Raw genomic sequence first — 19,561 nt, 5'->3', positions numbered from 1 at the left:
GATCTCCTATTAGGAAATGAGACAGGGCAGATGACAGAATATGTGAAGAGGAACATTTTGGTCCAGTGATCATAATGCCATTAGTTTCAAGTTAATTATTGGAGAAGGATGGGTCTGGGCCTCAGATTGAGATTATAAATTGGCAAAAGGCCAATTTTGAGGAAATGAGAAAGGATCGAGAATGCTTGTATTGGGATAGGTTGTTTTCGGACAAGGATGTTCAAGATAAGTGGAGGACTTTCAAAGGAGAAATTTTGAGAGTGCAGAATGTATATGTTGATGTCAGGATTAAAGGCAGAGTTTGCAGGCATGGGGAACCTTGGTTTTCAAGGGATATTGGGGATAAAGTTCGGAAGAAAAGGGAAGTATATAGCAGGTATAGGTAAAATGGAGCAAATGGGGTACTTTAGAATAAAAAATGCAAGATAAACCTCAAGAAGGAAAGCAGGAAGGCTAAAAGAAGACATGAGGTTGCTTTGGCAGACAACGTGAAGGGCATGGTTAGCGTAGCAGTTAGTGCAACACTGTTATAGCACCAGTGACCGGGACTGGGGTTCAATTCCCAAGTAGTTTGTACGTCCTCCCCGTATTTGTGTGAGTTTTCTCCGGGGCTCCGGTTTACTCCCACTATTCAAAACATACTGGGGTTGTAGGTCAATTGGGTGTAATTGGGCAGCAAGGGCTCATGGGCCGAAAGGGCCTGTCACCCTGCTGTATGTCTACATTTAAATTAAAAATTGAAAATAGAAAATTTTAATTATAAGTAAAACCGTAAGGGGTTTTCCACAGGTATATTAAGGGATAGTAAAAGACAAAATTGGTCCCCTGAAAAATCAGAGTGGTCGGCTTTATATGGAGCCAAATGAGATGGGGGATCTTAACATTTTTTTCCATCAGTATTCACTCGCGAAACTGCACAGAGCCGTAGGAAGTAAAGAAAACAAGCAGTGAGGTCATGGAACTTGTACAGATTAAAGAGGAGGAGGAGGTGCTTGCTGTCTTAAAGCAAGTAAGGGTGGATAAATCCTCAGGGCCTCACAAGATATTCACTTGGACCATAAGTGAAACTAGCTTAGAAATTGCAGGGGATCTGGCAGAAATATTTAAAATGTCCTTAGTGAGAGGATTGGAGGGTAGATCACGTTGTTCCATTGTTTAAAAAAGGCTCCAAAAGTAACCCTCAAAATTATAGGCAGTGAACCTGATATCAGTACAGGTTGAGTACCCCTTATCCGAATGCCTGAAGTCCGAAAAGATCCAAAATCCAAAAGTTTTTTCGTCCGTAGTCCCATAAGGTAATACGAAATCCCAATTGGAGAACGGAACGTGGCGGATGTAATTTGTGCATTATTGAGTGTAGATTTTTCAATATACTATATGTCTATTCAGTTAATGTGTGCATATGTAAATTTTTGTATTGTGAATTCATGTATCTAAGTCTGAGTGAATGAGTGCATTTTTTAAATAGTGTTCCAAAATCTGAAAAAATCCAAATCACTTTTGGTCCTATGCATTTCAGATAAGGGGTACTCGACCTGTGGTAGGTACATTATTGGAAAGTGTTCTAAGAGATTGAATATACAAGTATTTGGAAGCCAGGTAATGATTATGGATAGTCAACATGGCTTTGTGCGTGGTAGGTCATGTTTAACCAATCTTTTAGAGATTTTCGAGGAGGTTCACAGGAAAGTTGATGAAGGAAAGACAAAGGATGTTGTCTATATGGACTTTAGTACGGCCTTTGACAAGCTCCCACATGGAAGGTTAGTCAAGAAAGTTCAGGTGCTCTGAATTGATGGTGAAGTAGTGAACTGGATTCAACAATGGCCTGATGAGAGAAGCCAGAGAGTAAGTTTGGATGAATGCTTCTCAGACTGGAGGCCTGTGACTAGTGGTACCTCAGGAATCCGTGCTGGGACCATTTTTGTTTGACATCTTTACCAATGATCTGGATGATAATGTGGTAAATTGGATCAACAAGTTTGCAGATGACACTTAAGATTGGAGGTGTTGTGGATAGCAAAGATCTTGCAGAGGGATCTGAACCAGCTAGAAGAATAGGCTGGAAAATGGCAGATGGAATTTAATGCAGACAAGTGTGAGGTGTTGCATTTTGGAAGGGCTAACCCAGAAAGGACAGTAAATGATAAAGCACTGTGGAGTGTGGTAGAACAGAGAGACCTGGGAATACAGATACATAATTCCCTGAAAGTGGCATCACAGGTAGATAGGGTTGTAAAGAGATCTTTTGGCAAATTGTCCTTCATAAATCAAAGAATTGAGTATAGGAGTTGGGATGTTATGGTAAAGTTATATAAGACATTGGCAAGGCAAAATTTACCGTATTTGTGTGAGTTTTATCACCTAACTACAGGAAAGATATCAATAAGATAGAAAGAATGTGGAGAAGATTTACTAGGATGTTGTCCAGACTTCAAGGACTGAGTTACGGGGAAAGGTTAAAAAGGTGAGGACTTTATTCCCTGGAGCGTGGAAGAATGAGGGGAGATTTGATCGAGGTATTTAAAACTATGAAGGGGGTTGACAGAGTAAATGTAGTCGACTTTTTCCACTGAGGGTAGGTGAGATACAAATCAGAGGACATGAGTTAAGGGTGAAAGGGGAAAAGTTTAGGGGAAACATGAGGGGGCGGAACTTCTTCACACAGAGAATGGTGTGAGTGTGGAACGAGCTTCCAGCTGAAGTGGTGAATGCCGGCTCAGTTTTGACATTTAAGAAGAATTTGGACAAGTACGTGGTTGGGAGAGGTATGGAGGGCTATGGACTGGGTTCAGATCAGTGGGACTAGGCAGAAAAATGGTTCGGCACAGGCCAGAAGGACTAAAGAGTCCTGTTTCTGTTCTGTATTGTTTATGGTTCTATGTCCAATAATGGCCTTTGCTCCTCTTCCCTACCCTTTCTTCCCTCCTCCTCCAGCCATTTTATTCAGGTGCCTGCCGCCCATTTTTTCCGACCTTGAAGAAGGAATCAGTTGGTTCTACATCTTTATCCCGTGTGGACACTGCGTGGGCCGCAGAGCTCCTCCATCATTTTTGTGTTTTTACTACATTCATTATGACTGCAGAGTTGCGTTTCACTCCAAAATCCTGCATGCCTTCTTCTGATCTTATCCACCTGCCTTAACAAAATACAGACTTGTACATCAACATTTCTCAATTCTCCTTCGTGTCCTACTGCTCATGGTGTATGTTCTACCCCGATTAGACCTTCCAAAATGGATACGGTTCTAGTCATTGAGGTTAAACTCCATATCTCATCCCTCCGCTCAACTTACAGGTTTGCTCATTATCATTCTGCGCCCATTGATTACCGTCCTCCCTATCAGTAACGCTTCCATTTGCTAACAGGTTTACAATCACAAAATGTCTTTTCACCATTGTCCTCTGTTTATTATTACCAGGTCAACTTTAAATCCAATTTATCATCTTACAATATAGACCTCAGAACATTGCAGCACAATGTTGTGACGACCTAAATGAACCTACTCCATAACAATCTAAACCCTCCCTACCTCACACCCATTACCCTCTATTTTTGTTTACATCTATTTGCCTGCATTAAGAGTCTTTTAAAGGTCCCTATAGTACGAGTCTCCACCACCGACCCCGGCAATGCATTCCAAGGACCCAGCACTCTCGGTGTAATAGGCTTGCGTCTGATGACTCCCCTAAACTTTCCTCCACTGACCTTAAACTGCTGTCCTGTTACTTGTCATTGTCACCCCAGGAGATACGGGCTGGTTGTTTACTCGCGTAATCATGTATACCTCTATTAAGTCACGTCCTTCATTCCAAAGAGAAAAACCCTAGCTCGGATAAGACATTGTCCATTCCAGGCAACATCCTGGAAAATCTCCTCTTAAAACTTCTGTATCATTCTTGTCTTGGATTTCACGGTGTCTAACCTATTGGGCCATTCTTCTAGCTGGGTCTTTATAAAAGCCCTTACTGAATCAACTGAATTTCCTTCACCAATAAATTTTGTTACTTCAAAAAATCAAATAAATCAAATTAGTTAGACTGGATTCCATCGCCAAAATCATACTGGCTGTCCCTGATCCACCCTGCCTTTCACAGTGTCTCCCAATACCTTCCCTGTCACAGTCATAGATAGGCTCACTACCCTCTAGCTTCCTGATTGATCCCTGTTACTACATTTGATGTGCTGCAGTCACCTGGAACCTTCCTTAAAAATCTTGCTCTGTGTCCCACCAATCTCTTCAGTCCCTTCCAGAGCAGCCTGGGCTACACCTCATCTCATTAGGCTCTACAGTATTAATGCATCCAATATACTTTCCTGTTTCATGTGCGAGTTCAATGTCTTTCTCCTTATTGCGTACAGAGGGGAAATATTCATTTAAACTCTTACCCACATCCTCTATCTCCATGGACAGATTTACCCTTTGGTCACTAATGGGCCCTTTTTCCCTGGTAGCCCACTTGCTTATTTATATAAATGCTTATAAATTTCCATTATTTTCTGCAGTGGTATCTTACACCCCATCTTTGCCCTCCTAATTTTTGTAGCTGAGTGCAATTCATTGAATGTGAATGTTTTGACATAAATTGATCATCTTTAAATCCAGATTTTCATCTTAACTCAGGGTCCCCTGCCCAAAAGAGTCTAATAGCCCCAGCCATTAACAAATTGAACCAAAACTTCCTTTGCAACTCTCGCCTAGAGTGATAGATCTTCACTTCCTAATCTTCTCATCTTACCTGGGAGTTAATTTGGAAGTAGTGTGAGTTGTTATAAATGCATCCATCTGCTTGTTGATGTCCAACATGAATTGAGTAGCTGACTAGAGGATTGTGAACTCAAAATGACATCCTAACAGTGTATTTTTCCCAGTCTTTCTTTCCTTTGAATTGCTTACAGGGTCAGAAGATGTTTGGATGTGTGTGTGTCTGTTTCACCGTTCCCTCACCAAATAAGCTATGTTACTGTTTTATTAAATGTTTGTTAGGTACTGTGATTTTCGCAGCCAAACCATTCATGATGTTTATTTCTGCCCAATTCCCCACCCCCACATCCTCAACATCCTCTTTCTTTACAGATAATTAATAGGAGAACTGAATTATCTGTGACCCAAACAAACTGGAGTCAATTGTGCTAACATGTAAGATTTTCTGTTGATCAAATCAGGGGGTTGCTTGTTGTTTATGGAAACATTTCCTTTGAACTTAGGGTTGCACCGTGATACACTTCTGGTTGCTTGCATTGAGTTGAAGATGGTATGATGGTGAAACCCACAATATTGTGGATATGCACTGTTCAGCTTACATTTGAACATGGAATTTTTCCATTGGCATTTGAAGACCATAAACAGATATTAACATGACTAGTTGAACTTTAGTGTAATAAATGTATGAAGGAGTATTTAGAATTAACTCTTGGCGCTTTCCCATATTACCTCTGCATTTACTGCAGTGAAACCAGCTCTTTTTTTTGCTTCAAGTGAAACTGAGCAGATTAATAGGGAAGGGTGCACTTATCACTTGATGGCAGCTTTTTGTTTTTTTTTTTGTCTTTTTATGTGCTTTTCCTTCAACCTCTACTGCAAGATCTCTCCGCTATATCTACCTGCAAGTACATTATCTGGGATACCTGAAGAAGCATTCAACTATTTCGAATTGAGTTTATAAACAAGACTCATATGTTTCCCTCTGCATATAACTGAAGACCATGGATGATGAAAAGGCAGGAGCAATCGATTCGCTCGAGAGTGAGTAGAAAGTCTACACAAAACAGCCCAAACTGATTTAAGCTTGTACTGCTTTTGAGACTTAGAGGTGATGGTGATTCAGGGCCCAGGTCCAACTTCTTTTAAGGCTTTTTTTTAATGGTAGAAAGAAAGCTATAGTTTTAATCAACATTTGATTTTTAATAACTAATTGCTAAGGCTCACTGCCTATGGTTGAAGAACTGATTTTTGATCAGTGCAGAGTTTGATGAACTTTGCTCTACAGAAAGCAGCCATGACTTGGCTGCTCTGGTTCACTTGTGAAGTTGGGTTGTAGGTTATTGAGTGAGTTGACAGGGTTCTAAATGTATTACTTTGACGCTCGAATGGAAACCCTTTGACCTTGGATAATGGATGAGATTGCATGTTTTGGCCTTAACTGCATTGAGACAGACCCTCTGTTAAACCATCTACTGGAGAAGATCAAGATAATGATTGATCAACATGCTGGAAATGGCCAAACAGATTCAGCCAAGTTTCTGCATCACTGCTTCAGTTGATACAGTTAAAGTGGATCTCTTAACATCGACCACTTCTCTGATGTTTTGCTACCTTTCATATTTTTAATTCCTGGCGTGGAAAGATGTCTCTAGTTATGGATGTAAAAACTCTTACCCTAATTCTTTTGCACCCAGAGGCTCAAGCTGTTATGATAATACCATTCATCATCTCTGAGTATTTACAGTGACCTGATTTCTTTATCTCTACTAGCACAAATCGCTCAAGACATAATCCAAAAAATAGAGGAGGAAAGTTTTCAATGTCTCTTATAAACAATACTATCTCCAGAAGCAGGGTGCAATCTCTTTAAAACTTCAACTCCTGGCCCTAGAGGATGTGCAAGGAAGGAAAAGCCATTTAAGTGAAGCTGAATGAAATAGTGGAAGAAGCTCTGCAGGCACTTGGTTTGTATAAACCAGCACCAATGACACTCAAATTTTTTATCAGCAACTGTGAAGTCGATATAGATTTTAAATATTGAACTGCCTTGTAATTGTCCAGCAGCAACATCTGGTGTCTTGCAAATAAAGACATTTTCTAGCATTAGGATCAAAATCCGTTTTCTTCAATGTTCCACCTTAATTTCCCATTGAAGTATTGCTGTTTAGGATCACGAGATTCCCAAAAACCACTGTATTCTTGCACTTTGCTTTGAACTGTGATTATTGACCCTTCATGCTCTTTATAGACTTGAAAGATTCTGGATGTCTTTGGGTTTATCTGAGCCCTTATAATGGATGAGGAATACTGTGTAGCCTTGAATGTAAGTTGTGAGCAAGAAGATTTTAACTTTCCACATATTGACTGGAACTCCCATCCTGTAAAAGGGCTGGATGGCTTGGAGATTGTCATATGTGTACAGGAAAGTTTTCTAAATCAATATGTAGAGGGACCAACGAGAGACAATGCAATACTTGTTCTCCTATTAGGGAACCAGACAAATCAGGTGACAAAAGAATGTGTAGGCAAACATTTTGGGTCCAGTGGCCATAATATCATTAGCTTCAAATAAATTATGGATAAAGATCGGTCTGGTCCTCAAGTTGAGATTCTAAATTAGAGAATGGCCAATTTGGTGGAAATGAGAAAGGATCTAGGAAGAGTAGACTGGGATAAGTTGTTTTCCAGCAAATATGTGTTCAGTAAGTGGGTGGCTTTCAAAGGCGAAATTTTGAGAGCGCATAGTTTGCATGTTCCTGTTAGGATTAAAGACAAAGTTAACAGGCATAGGGAACATTGGTTTTCAAGGGATAATGGGAATCTAGTTAAGAAGAAGAGGGAGGTGTATAGCAGGTATAGGCAACAAGGAGCTACTGAGGTACTTGAAGAATTCAGAAAATGCAAGAAAATAGTTAAGAAGGAAATCAGGAAGGCAAAAAGAAGACAACACAAGGTTATTTTGGCAGATAATATGAAGGTAAACCTGAAGGGTTTCTACAAATATGTTAAGAATGAAAGAACAGTAAAATTGGTCTCTAGAAGATCAGAGTGGACATCTATCTGTGGAGCCTATCAAGATGGGGGAGATCTAAAGAGTTTTTTGCAGAAATATTTACTCAGGAAACTGGCATGGTGTTCATGAAAAGAAGGGAAACAAGCAGTAGTAGCATGGAACATTTAGAGAATAAAGAGGAGGAGGTGCTTTCTGCCTTTCTGCGAATAAAGGTAGATAAATTCCCCCCCCCCACCGGGTCTGACATGATATTCCTTCAGACCTTGAGGGAGACCAGTGTAGAAATTTCAGGTGCCCTGGCTGAAATATTTAAAATGTCCTTAGCCACGGTTGAGGTGCCAGAGGATTAGAGGGTAACTCATGTTGTTCTGTTATTTAAAAAAGGCTCCAAAAGTAAACACTAAGATTGGAGGCATTGCAGACAAGCGAGGAAGGCTTGGAGCTGGACCGACTGGAAAAATGGGCCAGAAAATGGCAGATGGAATTTAATGCAGAAAAGTGTGAGGTGTTGCATTTTGGAAGGACAAAGCAAGTTAGGACATACACAGTCAATGGTAGGGCAATGAGGAGATCTGGGGAATACAGAGACATATTCCCTGAAAGTAATGTCTCAGGTGGACAGGGTTGCAACAAGAGCTTTTGGCATCTTGACCTTCATAAATCAAAGTATTGAGTACAGGAGCAGGGATATTGTGGTGAGGTTGTATAAGACATTGGTGAGGTCACATTTGGAGGATTGTGTGCAGTTCTGGTTGCCTAACTACAGGAAGAATATCAGTAAGATTGTAGTCCTTCTTCATCTTAGTTACATAACTTATTATTTGCCCTCTGATGAATGCTTTCATTGCGTCCCATAGTATAAACTTATCTTTCACTGATTCCGTATTTATTTCAAAGTACACTTTAATTTGTCGTTCAATTAATTCTCTAAAATCCTGCCTTTTAAGTAGCATGGAGTTTAATCTCCATCTATACATTCTTGGTGGGATGTCCTCTAACTCTATTGTCAATAACAGGGGTGAGTGGTCCGATAATATTCTAGCTTTATATTCTGTTTTCCTAACTCTCTTGCATGTGAGCTGATAACAGGAATGGGTCTATTCTTGAGTATGTTTTATGTCTGCCTGAATAATATGAATATTCCTTTTCCTTTGGGTGTTGTTTCCTCCATATATCCAAAAGTTGCATTTCTTGCATCGATTTAATTTTAAATTTGGTTACTTTGTTCTTTCTATTAATTTTTTTTCCAGTTTTATCCATGTTTGAATCCAAATTAAGATTGAAATCCCCTTGCGTGTCTGCTATCTTCAAAAAGATATCTTGCATAAATTTTTGATCTTCTTCATTAGGTAAATATACATTGAGTAAATTCCAAAACTCCAAATATATCTGGCATTTTATCATTACATATCTCCCTGCTGGATCTATTATTTCCTCTTCTATTTTGATTGGTACATTTTTACTGATTAATATAGCTACTCCTCTAGCTTTTGAATTATATCATGCTGCTGTTACATGTCCTATCCAATCTCTCTTTAATTTCTTGTGTTCCACTTCAGTTAAGTGTGTCTCTTGTATGAATGCTATATCAATTTTTTCTTTTTTCAGTAAATTTAACAGTGTCTTCCTTTTGATTTGGTTATGTATTCCATTAATATTTAAAGTCATATAGTTCAACATAGCCATTTCATACTTTGTTTATCTTTCCTTTCCATTTTCTCATCATCACCTTTCCTTCTTATCCATTTCTGCTTTCTTTTTTTGAACACATTATAAGACAACATTTCTAAAACACAAAATATTTCCATTATTCTCCTATCTAAAATTCCTTTAACCCCACTATCCATTCCCCTTCCTGAGTTGCCCTTTGTCCCTTGTTGGGCAACCACATCTCCCCTCTCCATTTGGATTTGCGAAATCACTCGCAAGCGTCAACTGATTTCACAGTGACCGTAATTCTTCCTCACGCAGCCCCCCCAGAAAAGATTTTAATCTTCATATATAACAAAGGTCACTCTCTTAATTCCCTCCTTACTTCCTTTCTTCCCTTACTTTCCCTTCTTAGTTCTTATCTATATTCTATTTTTTTTTAAATATACATACACACATATACACACATACATATAGTTTGTGGTCATTTTTGTTCTCCTTACATGTCTTCATCTCTCTGTCTGTTTTGTATCCAGATATAAGTTTTGAACTCCTGAAGAAGAGGAAGGAGTTTAATACAGTAAAAGCGATCCTATGGAAAAAAGGATATAAATTTATGCTAAAGTACCCAGCGGTACTTAAAATAGTTATTCCAGGGCAGCAAAACAGACTATTCTCGGATCCGGAGGAAGCACGAAAATTTGCAGAACAACTACAAAACACACAGTAGAAAGGCCAAATAGTTTATTTTCTGTGTTGTCGTTTTTTATGGTTCTATGGTAAAATGCTGCAATGAGGTCTTACCTCATTTCTTGATCTCATTCCAACATCCTGATACGTGTAGAGCTTGAGTTGTAATCCATAATCTTAGCCAAGTGATGGTTTTTCTTTTTTTTGTTTTTTTAAGTTTATTTAAAATTTTTGACCATATATACAGTCAATTACAAAATAAAAAAATACAAGTACAAATGTAAATCCAAAATTTACTTCATGATGGTTCTACCCCAACCATCCAACCCCCACCCAGCCAAGAAAAAAACCCAAAGGAAAAGAATGGACACTCCATGGATCATAAATTCAAATTCTATTGAATATTTGTTGGAGAAGATCAGTGCAGGACTCGAGGATTAAGAAGAACACAGCTAAAAACTTACATCTGAGAATTGTAAATATGGGCGTCAAACTTGTAAAATCTGTCGTACTTATTTCTTCATTTACAGGTAATCTTCTCACAACTTTGGACCTCTGCATTCCAACGAGCCATACCGAGGTGAATCAGACTTCCATGCAACTGCTCTACATTTTATAGCCACTTTTAACAAATTCTATTTGATATTTAGATAGTTCCAATTTAGGTCTTTTCCCTGTAATACCCAATAAAAATAATTCTGGGTTTTGTGGAAATGTAGTTCCTGTAATCTGTTCTAATACATTCTCAAAAAGTCTCACTTTAGAACATAACCATGTTGAATGTAAAGAAGTTCCTACCTCTTTGCCACATCTAAGCATCGGTCTGATAAGTCTGAATTTAATTTCTTGGTGTGAGATGTAATTGATGCAGAAAATTATATTGTACCAATCTATATCCTACATTTATCATATAAGTCATACTATCCCGACATAGTTTAGACCAGGTTTCCTCATCTATTCTTACATTTAAGTCTGATCCCCATGGCCTGAACTTATGAACCCCTGTTTGTGGGTTTCCATTTGAAGTCAGTGATATGTTGCTGAAGTAAATTTCTTGGTATTTCTCTTTCGAATCAGAGTCTCCACACATCACTACAGTTTGGTAAAAACATTGTACGGCCCAATTTATCACTTAGATACGCTCTTATTTGAAAATAGCCAAAGATTGTGTTGTTAGGAATTCCATACTTATTTTTTAAGTGTTCAAATTACATCAATTGTCCCCGCTCATAACCATCTTCAATATACCTAATTCCTTTATGAGACCAGATTTCAAAAATTCGATTGCCCATTATACAAGGTTTAAGCCGATTATGAGTCAGGAGTTTTGGGAAATTAACCTCCCCTTGTTCCAATACAAGTGAAAGCTAAGGGTTGACTTGTTTGGGAATGATTTTGGACTCAAAAGAACAAGAAAAATTACTTCTGAGCATTGAGGTGTTTATAACATGAGATTTTATTTGGGCATTCTAACAAAATGATCACTAGAGAGAGAATTAATTCAGGAAAAATGATAGAAATGTAATTGGAGTTTTTAATCTCAATTTAGGTACATAAATCAAAGTGGAAAATCTATGAAGGAAATTTAAACAGCCCCTTCTGGCCCATGAAGTCTGCTTCCTAAATACCCTAATTAACCTATGACCTATGAATGTTTTGAAGGGTGGAAGGAATCTGGAGAAAACTCATACAGACATGGGGAGAACGTGCAAACTCCTTACAGACAGTGCCAGATTCAAACCTGGGTTGCTGGCGCTGTAAACAGCATTGCACGAACTGCTACGTTAACTGTGCCGCCCCACTATTCAGAACAGTTTTCTAAAGCTACGTTTGTGCTAACTAGTGAACAGATTTTAACTTTTGCATTAGGAGATTCCGATCAAAGAGAATAGTTACTACTTCTGCCTTTCCAGTATTTTCAAGTGATTCTATAAATCAGAAACTTATCCTGACAAACCAATTAAGTAGTGTGTAATATTTGTTCTTGCATTGTGGTTACAATAACTTCACTGAGTCTGCAGTTCCTTCAGATTTGCATGAGCAGTAATTTACATCAAGTGATGCCCACTCGTAAATTGTCTTTTTTTTTAAATTTTTTATTTTTCACACCATAAACCACATTGACCATGATACATACATTTTCCTTTTCAAATATATACAGTGCCATTTTCTCCCCACCGCCCCCCATCCCATCCTCCCTACCTCCCCCCCATCCATTTAAAGTACAAAATCTAAGATACATTAAACCAGTCAAACAATGTTGTCATTCAATAAAAATAAACAAGAAATTCCACTGAGTCAATTCTTTTCATTTCCTTCTCCTTTCGTTAATTTAGGTAGTGAATGTCCCCGGTAGGTTTTCTCTATTGTGTTTCATGTAAGGCTCCCATATTTGTTCAAATATTTCAATATTATTTCTTAAACTATATGTTATTTTTTCTAATGGAATACATTTATTCATTTCTATATACCATTGTTGTATTTTCAAATTATCTTCCAATTTCCAGGTTGACATAATACATTTTTTTTGCTATGGCTAGAGCTATCTTAACAAATCTTTTTTGTGCACCATCCAAATCAATTCCAAATTCTTTGTTTTTTATGTTACTTAGGAGGAAGATCTCTGGATTTTTTGGTATATTTTCTGTAATTTTATTTAATATGTGGTTTAGATCTTCCCAAAATTTTTCTACTTTCTCACATGTCCAGATTGTATGAATTGTTGTTCCCATTTCTTTTTTACATCGAAAACATCTGTCAGATACTGTTGGGTCCCATTTATTTAACTTTTGAGGTGTAATGTATAGGGTTAGGGTTACAATATCCAGTTATATTGTATCATACGTAACCTCGTATTTATTGTATTTCTCATCGTTCCAGAACATAACTTCTCCCATGTTTCCTTTTTTATCTTTATATTTAAATCTTGTTCCCATTTTTGTTTAGTTTTACCATTTGTTTCCTCATTCTCCTTTTCTTGCAGTTTAATATACATATTTGTTATAAATCTTTTGATTATCATTGTGTCTGTAATCACATATTCAAAGTTACTTCCCTCTGGTAAACTCAGACTGCTTCTCAATTTGTCCTTCAAGTAGGATCTCAATTGGTAATATGCCAGCACTGTATCTTGAGTTATATTGTATTTATCTTTCATTTGTTCAAAGGAAAATAATCTATTTCCTGAAAAACAATTTTCTATTCTTTTGATCCCTTTTTTCTCCCATTCTCTAAAGGAAAGGTAACTCTCTAAAAGAGAGTAACTTATTTGTGTCAATATTAGTTTTGGTAATTGGTAATTTGTTTTATTCCTTTCTACATGAATCTTTTTCCAAATATTGAGTAGATGATGTAATACTGGAGAACTCCTACGTTCTACCAATTTTTCATCCCATTTATATAATATGTGTTCAGGTATCTTTTCCCCTATTTTATCTAATTCTAATCTAGTCCAATCTGACTTTTCCCTTGCTTGATAAAAATCTGATAGGTATCTTAATTGTGCGGCTCTATAATAATTTTTAAAGTTCGGCAGTTGTAAGCCTCCTTGTTTATACCATTCTGTTAATTTATCTAGTGCTATCCTCGGTTTCCCCCCTTTCCATAAAAATTTCCTTATTATTTTCTTTAACTCCTTGAAGAATTTCTCTGTCAAGTGTATTGGCAATGCCTGAAATAGGTATAATATCCTTGGGAAAATGTTAATTTTAATACAGTTTATCCTTCCTATTAGTGTTAATGGTAAATCTTTCCAATGCTCTAAATCGTCCTGTAATTTTTTCATTAGTGGATAATAATTGAGTTTATATAGATGGCCGAGATTTTTATTTATTCGTATACCTAGGTATCTTATTGCTTGCATTTGCCATCTGAATGGTGATTCCTTCTTAAATTTTGAGTAATCCGCATTATTCATTGGCATTGCTTCACTTTTATTTACGTTAATCTTGTAATCCGACACTTCTCCATATTCCTTCAATTTCTTATATAATTCTTTTATTGATAGTTCTGGTGCTGTTAAGTATACTATAACATCATCCGCAAATAAACTGATTTTATATTCCTTGTCTTTTATTTTTATCCCTTTTATATTATTTTCTGTTCTTATCAATTCTGCCAGTGGTTCTATAGCTAACGCGAACATTAAGGGTGATAGTGGGCATCCCTGCCTTGTTGATCTGCTTAAATTAAATTGCTTTGATATATATCCATTTACTGTCACTTTCGACAATGGCCCCTTCTATAATGCTTTAATCCAATTAATATACTTCTCTGGTAAACTGAATTTTTGCAATACTTTGAATAAATAATTCCATTCTACTCTGTCAAAGGCCTTCTCTGCGTCTAAAGCAACTGCTACTGTTGGCGCTTTACTCCCTTCTACTGCATGAATTAAGTTAATAAATTTACAAATATTGTCTGTTGTGCGTCTTTTTTTAATAAATCCAGTTTGGTCTAGATTTACCATTTTAGGTACATAATCTGCTAATCTGTTTGCTAATAGTTTAGCTATTATCTTATAATCTGTGTTAAGTAATGATATTGGTCTATATGACGCTGGTGCGAGTAGATCTTTCCCTTGCTTTAGTATTACTGTAATTATTGCTGTTTTACATGAATCTGGTAAGCTTTGTGTTTTATCAATCTGGTTGATTACTTCCCGGAGGGGAGGAATTAATAAATCTTTAAAAGTTTTATAGAATTCTATTGGGAATCCATCCTCTCCTGGTGTTTTATTATTTGGTAATTTTTTTATTATCTCTTGTATTTCTACTATTTCAAATGGTTCTGTTAATTTATTTTGTTCCTCTATTTGTAATTTTGGTTGTTCAATTTTAGTTAAAAATTCATCTATTTTCCCTTTTTTCCCTTCGTTTTCAGTTTGGTATAATTGTTCATAGAATTCTCTAAAGTTTTCCTTGATCTCCTTTGGATTATATGTGATTGTTTGTCTTTTTTCCTTGATGCCAATACCATTTTCTTAGCTTGTTCTGTCTTAAGCTGCCATGCGAGAATTTTGTGCGTTTTTCCCCTAGTTCATAATATTTCTGTTTTGTCTTCATTATGTTCTTCTCCACCTTATATGTTTGTAGTGTTTCATATTTTATTTTTTTATCTGCCAATTCTCTTCTTTTAGTTGTATCTTCCTTCATTGCTAATTCTTTTTCTATATTTACTATTTCCCTTTCCAACTGCTCTGTTTCCTGATTATAGTCCTTCTTCATCTTGGTTACATAACTTATTATTTGCCCTCTAATGAACGCTTTCATTGCGTCCCATAGTATAAACTTATCTTCCACTGATTCCGTATTTATTTCAAAATACATTTTAATTTGTCTTTCAATAAATTCTCTAAAATCCTGCCTTTTAAGTAGCATGGAGTTTAATCTCCATCTATACATTCTTGGAGGGATGTCCTCTAACTTCACTGTCAATATTAAGGGTGAATGGTCCGATAATATTCTAGCTTTATATTCTACTCTATCTTGCATATGAGCTGATAACAAAAATAGGTCTATTCTTGAGTATGTTTTATGTCTACCCGAGTAATATGAATATTCCTTTTCATTTGGGTGTTGTTTCCTCCATATATCCAAAAGTTGCATTTCTTCCATCGATTTAATTATAAATTTGGTTACTTTGTTCTTTCTGTTAATTTTTTTCCCAGTTTTGTCCATATTTGAATCCAAATTCAGGTTGAAATCCCCTCCTATTAATATGTTCCCTTGCGTATCTGCTATCTTCAAACAAAATCTTGCATAAACTTTTGATCTTCTTCGTTAGGTGAATGTACATTGAGTAGATTCCAAAACTCCGAATATATCTGACATTTTATCATTACATATCTCCCTGCTGGATCTATTATTTCCTCTTCTATTTTAATTGGCACATTTTTACTAATTAATATAGCTACTCCTCTTGCTTTTGAATTATACGACGCTGCTGTTACGTGTCCTTCCCAATCTCTCTTTAATTTCTTGTGCTCCAATTCAGTTAAATGTGTTTCTTGCACAAATGCTATATCAATTTTTTCTTTTTTCAGTAAATTTAGCAGTTTCTTCCTTTTAATTTGGTTATGTATTCCGTTAATATTTAACGTCATATAGTTCAGCGTAGCCATTTTATACTTTGTTAATCTTCCCTTTCCGTTTCTCCATCATTACCTTTCCTTCTTATCCATTTCTGCTTTCTTGTTTTGAACACTTTATAAGACAACATTTCTAAAACATCAAACATTTTCCCTATTCTCCTATTTAAAACTTCTTTAACCCCAATCTCCCCTCCCCCTCCTGAGTTGTCCTTTATCCCTTGTCGGACAACCACATCTCCCCTCTCCATTTGGATTTGCGAATTCACTCGCAAACGTCAGCTGATTTTGCAGTGACCGTAACTCCTCCCCACTCAGCCCCCCCCTGAAAAGATTTCAATTTTCATATGTAACAAAGGTCACTCCTTTAATTCCCTCCTTATTCCCTCTATTCCCTTTCCCTCCCTTATTAATTCTTGTCTATACTCTATATATTTTCCTCTAAATATGGATACATTCATGTATGCACACTATACATATACACACATATACCCCTTTACACACATACATATAGTTCGTGGTCATTTTTACTCTTATTACATGTCTTCATCTCTCTGCTTGTTTTGTAGTTGTTCTGCAAATTTTCGTGCTTCCTCTGGATCCGAGAATAGTCTGTTTTGTTGCCCTGGAATAACTATTTTAAGTACCGCTGGGTACTTTAACATAAATTTATATCCTTTTTTCCATAAGATCGTTTTCGCTGTATTGAACTCTTTCCTCTTCTTCAGAAGTTCAAAACTTATGTCTGGATAGAAAAAAAATTTTTGACCTTTATATTCCAGTGGCTTTTTGTCTTCTCTTACTTTCTTCATTGCTTTCTCCAATATATTTTCTCTTGTTGTATATCTTAAGAATGTTACTAAAATGGATCTTGGTTTTTGCTGTGGCTGTGGTTTCGGGGCTAAAGTTCTATGTGCCCTCTCTATTTCCATTTCTTCCTGTAATTCTGGTCTTCCCAGGACCCTGGGGATCCAATCTTTTATAAATTCTCTCATATTCTTGCCTTCTTCATCTTCCTTAAGGCCCACTATCTTTATATTATTTCTTCTATTATAGTTTTCTATTATATCTATCTTCTGAGCTAACAGCTCCTGTGCTTCTTTAGCTTTTTTATTAGATTCTTCTAATTTCTCTTTTAATTCCTCTACTTCCATTTCTACAATTGTTTCTCGTTCTTCCATATTTTCCACTCTTTTTCCTATCTCTGACATGGCCATTTCCATTTTATTCATTTTTTCTTCTGCATTCTTAATTCTTCTTTTTATCTCATTAAATTATTGTAATTGCCATTCTTTCACTGATTCCATATATTTTTTTTAAAAAAAGATACATCAATTGTCTTGCCTTTTCTTCTTCTTCCACTTCTTTCTGTTCTTCTTCTTCTTCCTCCTCTGGATTGACCATCTGTTGTTTCCTTGTTTTCTTTTTGCTCTCTTCTTTCTTGTTGTCGTTATTGTCTGTGTTCTGGACCTGTTGCTGTGTTGCAGGTGTCTCTCTCAGCAGTGGAGATCGACTCCGCAGCTGTTCCCCCCTCCCGTCAGTGTGTTTTTTTTCATGCGCATCAAGCATGCGCGACTGCGCACTTTTACTCGGCTCTGCGAGCCATTTTTGTAATCCCGAGCCAGGGACTTCCACTGACCTGAGGGAGCGGGCTTCTCTCTCCACGGCGGGCCTGTTCGGACAGGTAAGGCCTTCACCTTCTTCTTCCAACATTCTTTTTTCCTCTTTTCTTCCCGTTGTTTTCGACTTTTCTCTCTTCGCTGCCATTTTCTTCTCACCTTTACTTTTACTTTATTATAAATTTTAATCTTGTACCTTTGTGCTTTGTGTGTTTTTTTTTAACTTTTCGGGAGAACTGGAATTCCCTGACCGGCCACTACTCCATCAATTGACTCCTCTACTCGTAAATTGTCTTGATGCTGAATTGAAGTTTGAGCAAATGTTTCCAGCAACAAAGGATCATAAATGCAGAACACTACTTGTTGCAAACATGCTCGTTTTCTACATATTTTCTAACTGAAATCTATGCCTGCTTATACCTCTTTCATGTTTATTCAATTAATTATGTACCCTTCCAGTTCAATTACAGGAGGGACAGAACAAGGTCCTTCTGGTCTGCCTCTGATCTTCCCTGGAATCATTTGCATTTCCTACATGTTGACTTATTACCAGGTGCATGTATCGGCACACAAAAATTCATATATTTGCTTGAAGAAGATGTGAAGATGATCCTTACAATACTGTGTCGATTTCAGCCATCCTTCAATCTTACTTTTCGAGGACCTAGATTGATTGACACAGCTATCCTTTCTTATTTTAACAATTAGCTTTTAATATTTTTCTCATCCCAACACTTTACTTCATTCAAGTTGAAGTTCTTCATCCAGATATTTGAACATTGTGGTACTCACTCTTCAGTCAAAGTGAGCTGATAAAGTTGTTCTTCACCAATTGAGCAATGCTTTTACAGCAATCACTCATGGCTCTTTGTGTTTTAGTGAAAGCAACATGTGGATTTTATAATTGTCAAATGTTTGAGAACAGAGTATAATCAAATGTTTTAAGCTCAAAAGATAGATACGGTCTCCATGACTTGGTCAGGTTGTCAGCCTTAGCTTATTTTTTGTATTTAGGTTTGAGGGGCATGTTGAATAAAATATATTGGGGAAAGGTTTCCAAGTGGATAGTAAATGGCAACATTTTTAAAAATTCATAATTCATAAAGTGATTCATTTGCAGCTAATTAGAGGTTAAGGAAAAAATTAAAAGGAATTGCTCCACCATTCAACAAGATCATGGCTGACCTGACTATGAACTCAGCTCACCTGCCACTTCCCCATAATCTTTAATTCTCACCTCTTCAAAAAAACATTTTTAGCCAATTTGAGATAAACAATTTTCCACACACAAATCAATGGTGACTGCCTCCATTCGATCCCTGAATATCCAAATGCTGGATAGTCCCTCAGAATCATCTCCCATCAATTTTCCAGCTACTGACGTCAAGCTCAGTGGCCTGTAGTTGCCTAGCTTGTCCCTGCCCTTTTCGAAAATATAGCAAATTAGCCACCCTCCAGTCTTCCACCGCTTCACCCAAGGCCAAAGATAATGTAACTATCTCAGCAAGAGCCTTCGCAATTAGCTTCCCACAAATTGCAAGGATGAACAGGTCTTGGGAATTTATCCACTTTTATACACTCCATGGCTGCCAAACCTCCTCCCTGGTAATTCTAATATGGTGAAGGACATGACCACTTATTTCCTTCAGTTCCTTGGCTTTCAGGATCTCCTTCACAGTAAAACTGGTTGCAAATATTCATTCAAAATCCCACCCATCTCCTGTGGCTCCTGTTGATTTATAATGGGACCTATTTTTTCCCAGGCTACCCTTTTTAAAATGCCTGTAGAATCTCTT

General features: G+C 37.0%; 1 protein-coding gene across 9 annotated transcripts in view; it reads left to right on the top strand.

The window, feature by feature from the left end:
• LOC138737246 (WD repeat-containing protein 26) overlaps window positions 1-19,561 on the top strand; it is a 261,475-nt gene that overhangs the window by 174,272 nt on the left and 67,642 nt on the right. Inside the window, exon 12 of one of the 9 annotated variants that reach the window (XR_011340852.1) lies at window positions 5,586-5,746. The exons of 6 other annotated variants lie outside the window; for them this stretch is intronic. Coding sequence is in view for 2 of the 3 variants with exons in the window: in XM_069887984.1 (XP_069744085.1) it covers window positions 5,078-5,137 (60 nt within the window). In the remaining variant the exon portion in view is untranslated. Of the gene's footprint in view, window positions 1-5,077; window positions 5,141-5,585; window positions 5,747-10,588; window positions 10,676-19,561 lie in introns of those variants that run through there. 2 more of the 9 variants (XM_069887985.1, XM_069887984.1) reach the window with 2 other exon arrangements.

The sequence above is a fragment of the Narcine bancroftii genome, chromosome 6, assembly GCF_036971445.1.
Source record: "Narcine bancroftii isolate sNarBan1 chromosome 6, sNarBan1.hap1, whole genome shotgun sequence".
Classification (NCBI taxonomy): domain Eukaryota; kingdom Metazoa; phylum Chordata; class Chondrichthyes; order Torpediniformes; family Narcinidae; genus Narcine; species Narcine bancroftii.
Note: the sequence above shows the minus strand (reverse complement) of the source record. Positions and strands in the feature narration are given on the sequence as shown.